Genomic DNA, 12,223 nt, shown 5'->3' with positions numbered 1-12,223 from the left:
CACAAAGGATGAAAGAGAAAAAGAGGAAGCTTGGAGCAACACGTTTAACGCTGGAAAGAAGAAAGTGTGAGTCATTTACCTTTTGAAATGCTATTATCTTACTCCTCCAACCATCATCATTTTGTAGACATTCTTCATTTGGATGGATTTTGCTTGAGTAAGTGGCTTTGTAGGAGGAGAAGGAGTGAACGTTCGGTATTATGTAAGTGAGTAGAAGTTGATGATGGGGTTTGGGTTCTTCATTTTTGTGGCTTCTTCATCATTAAAGAGAGACAGGTTTGTTGGTGATCACCAAAGATAGTATGATATACTTTCTTTTCATACATAACCAAGGAGGCAAGTTATAAATTACGAGGAGCATTGGCCAAGTATTATGTGTGCTACTAAGATTACCATATGGGTTAATTCTGTCCATACAAAGCCCTAGCCGAAGGTTTCTTGGCTAGCTCCCAAATTGAGGAAATTTTTTATCTATTGTTTTCCATTGAGGAGAATTTGCTAGGTGACGAAGCTTTCCATCACATATTTTCTCATCGAAATGCCATCTCAAGTTCTTTACATCTGTGGCATTAGCAAATAGATGCCTAAATCATGGTATTATTGGAAGATACCATAGAACCTTCAAAAGAGAACCTTTGGTCATCTCATTGTAATCACCATCATCTTTCCTCACTTTGTATCTTGAAGTCCTACATTTAGGACACTTATTCAACCCTTCATAATTATTTCTGAATAATATGCAGTCATTAGGACACGCATGTATCTTCTCATATTCGAAACTCATCGGACACAAAATTTTCTTTGCCTCATTATTCGTTTCGAAAGTGAATTCCCTTTTGGAAGAATATCACTTAGCGATTCAAGTAATTCCGTGAAACTAGCATCAATCCAACCATTTCTTGCCTTCAAGTTTATCAGTTTCAACACAGTTGTCAACCTTGTGTAATCATCTTTGCACCCTGGGTATAAAGGCGTCTCTGCATCACTACACAAAATTTCAAAAGTGGGAGAGAACTGTGTAGAGGATTCAGACCTTATATCACGAAACATATATGAAATTCTATCACTAAAGTCTTCATTCACAACCTTCTCCTTTACAAACAATGTAGTCTTTCTAATTTTTCCATACCATATCCAATTTGTATACCTCAAATTTATCCCATCACAGATAAGATGCTCTTTGATCTCAAAAATACTCTGTCGACTATTGTTTAAATATTTGACACAAGGATAATAGTACAATCCATCTCTTTTACTAGGGGCATTTCTCTGAGCAAACTCATGAAACTTTTCAACCTCATCCTCATATTCCTTGCTAATTCTCTACAGAGTCAATGAACATAGTTGTTAAGCTCAATTCTAATTCCTTAATTCAAATATTGAAATAATAAAATTATTAAATGCTAGTTAATAAATTAAAATTGACTACCACTTAATTACAAATTAAAGGGAATGTCTCTTTTTTAAAAATAAAAAATTTGACAGAATTTTCCCTTAACAACTATGTACAAATTAAACACCAAATTAGGAAAAAAAAACTCTAAATTTTTAATCAAAATTAAAATTTTCTCAACCTCTATTTATCTTATTAAATATATTATAATAAAAAAAGTAAAATATATAATTATTTTTAAAAATTATATTAAGTAATTTCTTAAAAATTAGTATATATAGTAAATGAACGAAATGTTAATAAATAAAAAAATCAAACAAACATATATAAGTTTTGTGAAATAGTTAAACAAAAATTATTTTAATCAACAAAAAAACTATTCTTCATAACATATTTCAACATGATAAATTTGAAGAAATATAACAAATAAAACCAAAATAAAAATTCAATTTCAAGCCAATTCAATAAATAAATATTCTTAAAATTAAAACTTCTAAATCCAAAACGGGAACATAAATGATATCTATTTGCAATAAAATTTTAAACAATACTTTATCATCAATTAAAGTTATAAGGAAAAAAAATACAAAATACCAAACAAATTATTTATTACTAAATTCTCAAATTTATTACAAAAAAACTACCAAAAATTTGAAATAAATATCAAAAAATTATAAAATAAAATCAAAAACTTCAAAACTAATCAACTTCAAACATTTAAACATATTTCTAATACAGTATATAGGAAGGAATTGAGGTTTTCTCACACCAAATGCCCACCAACCAACGGTTCAAGCACATAAAAAAAATGTAAAATCAACAATACAAGCCAACCACAATGTAAAACTAACAAACCCATTTGAAATACAACAGATTTTTATAGTCAAAACATTCAAGAAACCAAGAAAAATTGAAAAGAATGAAAGAAGAGGATACTCACAAAATAGAGATGATTCAAATGCGAAAAGAGGAGCATTCAAATGGCGGCAGATGGTGGCAAGACACCACAAGCTGAATGGAGAAGTTTAAACGGCAGGGGAGTGAGGGGAATGGCCGGTAATGGAAGTTTTTTGGTGGTGAGACAAAGGGGGACCACGGCGCAACTAAAATGAAAGTGAAAATGAGAGAAACCGAACGTGCTGTGTAGGGTAACTTTAAAACTTTCCATGGCGGTTTTCCTAATAACCACAGTGAAAAATCATGACTTAATCAACTTATTTACAAAAATACCACTACCTTTTTTTCCACGTCGTTTTTCTGATTAACTGTCGTTATTTGGTGACGTTAAAAGTTTTTTTTTCTAGTATGTGAGGAGGGTTTAGATTGAGTATTTGATGAAGATGAAATATTGACATATCAGAAATGAAAAAGTGGTGGCCAGCAATTACGTGTGAGAATTACTTGCAAATATTATGGTTAATGTTGTTAAAACCAATAGTCTAGTTGTGAAATCATATGCTGAAGTTGTCAATGGAAGAAGAGTGTGTGCATGTTCAAATGTCATGCATATTGATGAAAACTGATTGTTAGGGAACTAAAATTTTGATTCATGGTTGTTTGTTGTAGGTTGTAAATCTTATTACATATTTTGAAAAATTATGTGCAAATAGATTAAAAATAGATTGCAAAACTCGTTATAAAAATTGTTATTTTCATTTCACAAGTTGTTATTTATGTTACATATTCAATAAAATTGTATGCTTAAAAAACAGATTAAGATTAAGAATGGTTTCAAATAAACAAGTTGCAAATTGTAATGTACAAAAATAAAATAATTATTAAATAAAATAAAATAATGATTTATTATTAAGTTATAAAAAAAAAAAACAAGACAACTTTCCACCCAAATCGGTGGAAAGTTGGAGGGCAATTGACTTAGAGAAGAAGTTTAGGGAAGTATTAAATGAGAATGGAGAAAATGAGGGAAGAGTATTAATGAAGGGGAGGGGAAAGAAAGAGGAAACGACGGATGGAGGTGGAAAAAATGGGATGAATAGTACAAAAAGAGCTGAAAAACAATGGAGAAACATTAATGAAGAAGAAAACAAAGGGGGAGGGGCTTTTGACAGAAGGAATAGGATGAGGCATATGTAGAAGAAAATTGATGAAGGGAATTAAATGCGAGGATATTAAATACATGCAACCTTTATCTTCCCTTCATTGTGCGTGAGGAGTAGAGAAAGAGAGAGTGAGCTGAGTTGTAGAATACGGGACAAGTTTTGGAGATCATTTAGGTACACAAAACTACTTCTTTCTATCATATTTTCTTTAAGAATACTTTATATATATTTAGAGCTTTATATTATTAGTTTCATTATCAAGTTTAGAGAAAATTTTACCATTTAGATATGAAGTAAATATAGAGTTTTGACAATGTATGACTATAAAAATTTAAAGATACATTATTAAGAAATTTTAATCGGTTTATATTTGTTCAATGACTGTTTTGAGAATCTTAAATTGAGATTTTAGTTGAAAAACTTGTTATTTAGACATATAGCATGTTTTTACTGATTAAATTTAAGTTAAATAATTTATTTGAGTTATTTAATATATTATTGAGGTTTTAATCGGTTTAAATCTTGAAAAAGTAAATATATATTTTTTAAAATAATGTTTGAAGGCTTGAAAAATTGTAAATTGAGAATTTTGTGAAATTAGATAAAGCTACAATTTGTTTATAATTTAAAAAAGAAGTTGTTTGGTTTGAGGAAAAATTTTAAAGGAGACTATGATAAATAATTCAGAATTTTAATATAAAATATTTAGATTTTGGGTAATAAAAATATATTTACTTAAGTTGTTAAATTTAAATAGCCTTATATGTAAATTATATTTTTCAAAATAATATCATATCTATTGTAAGTGCCTAGATTTGGGAGATTTAATATATTTGTGTAATTTTGGTTTAGAGGGTAGTCTTAGAATTTTAGAGTAGTTTTGAAGTACTTTTAAGTTTTATATTAATAAATATTTATGTGCAATTTTGTAGATCCTTGAGAATTTTGAAGTTAACTTTGTGTAATTATTTGTAAGCTAAATAGTACCAGGTAACTCTGAAAATTCTTTCTTGTACATGTGAGTTGTGTATGATTATATTGTGAACTTACTAATTTTTATATTACTGAAATATAATATTATGATTTTTTTTAAAATAAATGTTTTGGTATGTTACCTGATTTTATTAAGATTTATTGCTAGTAATTATGATCAATATTTAAATATATTAATAGCTATGAAATTATTATAAGTTGCTATTAAATGGTATATGAATTTTATTGCTATCTTATTTTTAATAATATATTTGAGAATATATTTATGATGTACCATTATTTGCATATGACATGTATTGTTGGGTTAAGGATAGAAGGAGATTGCATGGATATAAATTACCACGTGGTACGCCATCACTCAGTACATAGTGGATGGCACTTGTCAGCCCCTTCTTCCATGTTTTCCTTTGGCCGGGAATTCATTGGAGTTGTGGGACATGTGACACCTCCCTATTCACAAAGAACGGGAGTCATAGTCCGAGCTTGAACTATATATCTTTGGCCAGATATATCTCTAGTATCGGTGAGTTTGGAATAATTCAGTAAAATGGATTAGTTCCTATCAGACTATGTGTTAACCTATGACTCCAGTCAGCGGTATAAGGGTGAACAATGATATAAGGGAGGCAGCATATTGCATTATTTTTGGACATATTAAAAAAATGAAATTGAATTGAATGTATCAAATTCGTGATTTTTAATATACACATATATACAGACATATAAGCAGATTTTTTATTATCATATATGGTTTGCTTGTATAGGTTAGAATTTCAGTAGTTACTGAGACGTTTGATCTCACCCCCTATATTAATAATTTTCGGGCAAAGGATCTAGTAGGAATCAAGGGAAGGTACCAATGGTGTGAGCCGTGAAGGCTTTTGTGCTCCTCAAGCACGTGTTATATTATATTTTTATTTGCCATGACTATAAGACTTTAATAGTTTATTTTGTTATTATGTTAGAAATATTTTGAAATTATGACTTGTTTGAAGTATTAGAAATATGTATGGACTTTTAAATTAAATATTTTGTTCCGTATATTGATATAATTATGTGAGGTGTTACACAAATCTCATTAAGCAATTAATAAATTTCACTACGCAAGTTGTTAATGCCATTAACATGTTTAATAAAATTTGTGTGCAAATAGATTACGAACAAGTTGGAAAACTCGTTACGAGAACTGACACTTTCATTTCGCAAGTTGTTATTCACATTACATGTTTAGTAAAATTATAAGTAAATGGATTAAAAATGGTTCCAAGTGAACAAGTTGCAAATCCCATCAACTAAGTAGTACATTTCACTACGTAAATTATGAATCTCATTACATATTTAGTAAAATTTGTGTGTAAATAGATTAAGAACAAGTTATAAAACTCATTACGAGAACTGTCACTTTCATTTAACAAGTTGTTATTAATGTTGTATGTTTAGTAAAATTGTGGGCAAATAGATCAAAAATAATTCCAAATAAACAAATTGCAAATTTCTTGAAAAAAAGATTGCAAATCTCATTAAACGAGTGGTAAATTTCACTAACAAGTTATGAATCCCATTACCTGTTTAGTAAAATTTTGAACAAATGGATCAAGAACAAGTTGCACCACCACTTTTTCATTTCTGATACATCAATCTTTCATCCTCATCAAATACTCAATCTAAACCCTCCTCACCAACAAACCTGTCCCTCTTTAACGATGAAGAAGCTACAAAAATGTAGAACCCAAACCCCATCATCAACTTCTACTCACTTACATAATGCACACGTTCACTCCTTCTACTCCTACAAATCCACTTATCACAGGCAAAACCCTCCCAAATGAAAAATGTCTACAAAATGATGATGGTCAGAGGAGTAAGATAATAGCATTTCAAAAGGTAAATGACTCACACTTTCTTCTTTCCAGTGTTATCTTCCTCTTTTTTGCTTTCATCTTTTATGCATTGCTTCAATATCTTGCTCTGTTCAGAGTGTTTTCATATTCAGCAGCTTTTTCTCTCACTTAATAGGCATTTTAGTCATTTAAGCAAAATATGAAAATCCCAGATTGATACCTCATGACCATTTGGGTATTTTACTTATTTGGGTTCTTTTTTTTGTTTTTTTATTTTCATAAGGTATTTTATGGTCATTTTCCCATTTTCATATTTGCACACCAAAAAATTTCATCTATTTCCTTTTTTTGTAGTTACAAATTATCAAGTGCTAAATTATATATGTAGCCATTTAAATTTATGTTAAACTTCAGTTTAGCCCCTTAAATTTATAAAGTACGTATTTTATGTTCCTTAATATTAACAATGTAAACATGAATTTATTGACTCTGCATTTTTTTGCTAATAAGATTAACAGTGTAAACATGAATTAAGGAATTGAAAATACACTTCATCAGCTTAAAAGATTAAATTGAAGCTTAATATAAATTCAAAAGCCTAATATATACTTTCGCTTATTATCTAAGTGTCAAAGCTTATATTGATATTGATTTTGATATAAATATAAAATAAGAAATATTCAGGTTAAAAAAACTAGTACTAATATTTATATTCAAGCGTTATTGAGATTCCATGAGAATTTCAGTTGGGAAAACACCAATGCAACCTAGTAAATAGAAATTAACTAGGTAATTTTTCTGTTAGTCATGCGGAGGACTATATAACAATTTAAAATTTTAACATTTATCTTTAACATATATAAGTCCTTGCACAAACAAAATATTGAAAAAAAAAAAGGTCTATAGAAATCTTGAGAATTAAAAATATATAATATTATGAAATATTTAAAATACCAATCAAAATTTTCTCTTTCTGAGCCCACAGGAAGCATTCTGTCGGAATTGCAACGTCAAAATTTCTGTCCAAAACTTCTGCCCCGTGAACGCTGTTTCTCCCGGCACGGAATGTCTCCACTGCAGATTCTCTCCATTTAATTAAAACGCAGCGTTAGGGTGAAAAACAAAATCTGGGCCGCCTGCCCGCCTCGTTATGCAATGACGTTGAACCGTTTATTGCCATTTCATTTTAGCCGCCGTTATCTTTTCTCTCTCTCCATTGTTGCTCCTCAGTCCTCACCCGTCAACCCCATTGTCGTCGGCACAGTGGCTTACGGTTCTCTTCCTTCACCCATCTAGCCGTCCTCATACCATTGGTAATTAGTCATGATAGAGTGGCCTCTTCATTCATCTATCACCCATCACGGTCCTCTTCATCCGATAGAGATTTCTGAATGTTCGGGCTCTTCATCATCCTTGTCTACTGTAGTATTCTTTGAAACATGATACGATGAGATTCGTTCTCTTCCAAGGCTGATGAGATGAAACAACTTCTTGGAATAGAGGATCTTTGTTCTGATTATCTCCACATGCCATTTATTCATTTTTGAGGTGGTCGAGCTTGATAGTTGATTTTGTGTATTCCCGTTTTGATTATTAACTAAGACCTCGTTTTGGTTTGATCTGATGCACTTTCTCGGGACATTTTCTCAAATTTTTTTATCCAAACGGACGGCCTCTAAAATATATATATTATTATCATTTCATCGAATGGCTCTGGGGCTTTTATCACTTTTTAACTTGATTTATGATACAAAATGTGAACTACAGAGGTGGGTATAGAAAGAAGGGAAACCAAACGGTTCCCTTCTTTATTATTTTTCTGGTTAAAAGATTATAAGAAGTCACCAGCCAAAAACTTAAAAAGGATGAATATAAACCAACAACCCTCCTTTTCTCCTATGATTTCTTCTCACATGCCACTTGTGAAGTTTTTTGGAGGCAAACCAAGGAGATTCTCGTTCTGATGAAGGAACACGAGCAGCTGAAGTATATTCATAGACGGCATCCAGATTGGAAAAAAGAAAACCTGACCAGTTTTGTTTTTCACCCTAAACGCTGTGTTTTAATTAAATGGAGAGAATATGCAGCGGAGACATTCCGTGCCGCTGTTTCTCCTACTCCTCTTGATGCTTGTCTCTTCATTAAATGGCAAACGTAATTATATTAGTAATTTTTTTCTTATCATTCTTTAAACTCCTCCTTTCTTTTTTGGAGCAAACTTTTTCCTTATCTCTCAGTATATTCTCTTGGGGTTTGGTCTCATATTTATGAGTAATTGTGTGACAAACAGATAATTATATTATTTATAGTAAATGTCCTAATTTTCGTGTTGATTATATTTTGTCGCAACATAGCTCCTAGATCATGGACCGACCAATTTTTTATTAAAAAAAATACTTACTTTATATTCATTATGTCAAGTTATTTAATTATGTATAATTATGTGTTGTCTTATTTTTTCCAAGTGAATTTATAATTTAATGATGGTATTTCAAAAATATAACACATGGCTATGTGTTACTGAAGGAATTGACATAATGGATACAAGTAATTTAAGCAAAGTATTGTCCTATTTGAAATGACATGTGTTGTATGAATATGTTGACGTGTAATGAACATTTTCTTTTTTTCGTTTTTTAGCTGAATAATAATTGATTTTAAACATAACGTACACTTTCAATATTATTACCTCCATTTAATTTTGTTCTTTGAAATTTGAAACTAGTAGTTTTTATCCTGAAAATTCACTTTATTTTGTTTTGATCCCTCAAATTTGAAATAAGTGGTTTTGGTTTCTAAAATTTGATTTTATTTTGATTTGTCTAAAGATTTTTAGTCTTTAGAACACTGCTTTTGATTCCTAAAACAAAAGTCAAAATCAAAACAGGGTCAAATTTTAAAAACCAAAATTACTGATTTTGAATTTTAGGGACCAAAACAAAAGTGGGGGAAATTTCATGAACCAAAGATGATACTAATTAATCCTTTTAAATATGGATAATTTTTCTTTTCATTTCCAAACAAATTTAATAACTTAACCACCTCTCCTGCTGAAGTGGTTGAAAGTATGTTAAATAAAAATTGTGTGGAATATCTTAGTTTGCATGATTCTATGGCTTCCATATAAAAGCTTTCTCCTTATTTCCTTGTATTTGTGTTTATAAACTTTCGTGAATCAGATTTAATTCATCTACTAAGAACCTTGGCATTGAATCCCTTCAATATAATCACCTACTTAAGAGACAACCGATGAAAGTGTATCCACCAATGGCTCTGTAGCTAGCCTAGTTGACATAAATGCTCTTCTACAGGTGGGAGGTCGTGACTTTGATTTTGCTTATAATCTGACTCTGCTTATAATCTCACACCGTCCGTACTTATCTATCTAATTTTGGAAAAAGTCTATACAGTAATTATTCACGTACGCCAACATGAGTCGATTATGATGAAATGAATCTTAACTATTAGTAATTGGCTATTTTGAAAAGCCATATATATTTTCCCTAGTAAGACTAACTTTCTGCGTAATAATAACTAATTAAAGCTTTTTGGTCTCAGCATTCATTCTTCTTACTCCCTCACAGCCAAAAACGCCGAAGGAGATATCAGAATGAGCATTGTGGCACCACAGTATGTTCTAATTGGAAGCAACTTTGTTCGAAACATCATCGGGGTATTAAATATGGTTAAACAAACACACCTTGTGCTGATGTGAACCAAAATGTCAAGTTACGGGATTAAAATATCAAAATAGTGAAAGCAGCAAATGATAAAATAAAATGCAAGTGACAAACATAGCTCTTTATTCCATATCACAGACTTAACATGAACAAGAAAGAAACAATGCTGACAGAAATAGCTAGAGAGTATAACTCTAGCAAGCCATAAATTTGGTTTTTACATATAGAAGAATTTGTACCCTTCAGTGCACGTAATTACTTTCAATGCTCTAAACATCTAAACGCCCGCCCGCCCGCAGGTCATCTCTCAGTTAAGATCATCTGCAGATCAAACAAAAAGCTTTAAACTTGAATTTGAAATTTAAAATTACTTCTCTCTCTTTCTCTTTCTCCCCTCTAGAGCGAGAGACACGTACTGATCTGCAGAAGACCTGCCCAGTCCTAAAATCTCGGGGATAGAGAGACGTGCAATGGAGTTTTCATCATCATGGTGAATTCCTGTTTCTCAGTCAAATCAACATCTCCATCTGGGGATTTCCACTCGAAATTCCAAATCAAGTTGGCCACAAAATATTCCATATGAAGTATGGCCAAGTTGTTGCCTGGGCACATCCTCCTTCCCGCCCCAAACGGCATCATCTTTATCTCCTTCGTCCCTGTGAAATCAAACGCCTCCACCTCATTCTTCTCCCTGTTCAGGAATCTCTCTGGCTTGAACTCCATTGGGTCCTCCCACACCTTCGGATCCCAACCCATTTGGGCCACCATGAAATTCACAGTTCCGTTCTTGGGCACCAAGTGATCATTCAGAACCGCGTCCTTCGTCACAGAGTGCGGGATCAGAACTCGACCAGGAGGGTGTCGCCTCAAGCCCTCCAGGATCACGGCCTTCAGATACGGAAGCTTGCCTAAATAAGCTTCATTGACCATCCTCTCCTTTGAGTCTCCCATCACAGATTTGATTTCGTCGTAAAGGCGTTGCTGGAGCTGTGGGTACTTCACCAAGTTGGCCATGATCCATTCCAGTGATGTGGCTGTGGTGTCTGTTCCTGCATTCAGAAACTCCGAGATCAAATTGACGATTTCATCTTCTTCAAGCTTTCGCTTCTCCTCAGGCCACTCTAAATCCAGCAGAGTATCCACATATGCCACTATCACTTCTCCTTTCTCGTCCTCTTTTGCTTTGCTCAGTCTCTCTTCCTTGACGAGCTTCCTTGCTCTTATCAGAGGAACCATCACGTCGGCTTGGTCGTTCCGTAGTTGCATGAACTCATCCCATCGTTTTCGCAGCAATATCTTTGCCATTTTCGGCCAGAAGTTCAGCATCAGGAACCTGTTGTACCTCAAAAGTATAGTTCGCTGAACACGTTCGATCTCGCTGATTTGCTTGTCGGACAGCTTCTCACCGAAACACATGAAAGCCAGCAAGCTGAAGATGGCATGCAGAATATGGTCCATGAGTTTGATGCGGTTGGAGGTTTCGCAGTGAACCCTCAGCTTTTGGACGAGCATGTCGGCCACCCACCGGCGGGTACCGTAGAAGGACTTGATCCGGGCGGGGTGGAGGATTTCGGCGGTGAGGTTACGGCGGAGGGCACGCCAGGTGGGGCCGTAGCCGGAGGAGCTGATGTTGTGCTGGTGACTGTTGATGATCTTGCTGGTGGCGAGGGCTTTGGGACGGTCACTGAAGACGGCGCCGTTCTGAACAAGGGCTTGGTAGGCGAGGGATCTGTCGGCGATGAAAATGGCTGGAAAGAAGCCGATGGGGAAGGTGATAATGGGACCGTACTTGGCATGAAGACGAAGAAGGAGAGGCTCGAGTTTATTGAAAGATATGCGAAGAAACAAGAGGGTGCCAACAATGGGGAGAGGACCTGGAGGAAGACGATGTGATTTCTTGAGCGAGGGGAAGAGAAGAGTGAGAAGTGGTCTTATGGAAAAACAGAGAACGAGAGAGACGACGCCGATGACCCAGGCCTCCATGATCACTATTGATGTTTCAGATCAGAGACGATGAGGCACGCTCTTCCTTTTTGCGCCTAACTATATATAGATCTCGCGGCTTCCCACAGTTGGGAGATTGCTTTTCCCTTGGGTCTTATAAAAATTTGGAAATGAAAATAAGTGGCCCTACTTTATTTGACACAATGATTTTACTCCTCATACTATTTTCAAACAAAAAAATATATAATTATTTTAAATAATTTATATCAATACTGAATAATTTAGTTATTTTGTTTAATAAATTATAAGAAT

At 33.2% G+C, this 12,223-nt stretch overlaps 1 protein-coding gene across 1 annotated transcript; it reads right to left on the bottom strand.

Annotated features, from left to right (window-relative positions):
• Positions 1–10,383: 10,383 nt before the first annotated feature.
• LOC114736895 (cytochrome P450 89A2-like) lies at positions 10,384–12,001 on the bottom strand. Its single transcript, XM_028924780.1, has one exon. It carries the CDS (start codon positions 11,948–11,950, stop codon positions 10,409–10,411), a length of 1,542 nt encoding a protein of 513 aa, XP_028780613.1. The 5' UTR covers positions 11,951–12,001; the 3' UTR covers positions 10,384–10,408.
• Positions 12,002–12,223: the final 222 nt, after the last annotated feature.

Source organism: Neltuma alba, unplaced genomic scaffold (assembly GCF_004799145.2).
Source record: "Neltuma alba isolate B1F8T4 unplaced genomic scaffold, ASM479914v2 tig00013382_pilon, whole genome shotgun sequence".
Taxonomy (NCBI): domain Eukaryota; kingdom Viridiplantae; phylum Streptophyta; class Magnoliopsida; order Fabales; family Fabaceae; genus Neltuma; species Neltuma alba.
Note: the sequence above shows the minus strand (reverse complement) of the source record. Positions and strands in the feature narration are given on the sequence as shown.

Coding starts and splice junctions, on each gene's coding strand:
- LOC114736895 (XM_028924780.1), bottom strand. CDS start 11,950: ATGGAGGCCTGGGTCATCGGCGTCGTCTCTCTCGTTCTCTGTTTTTCC.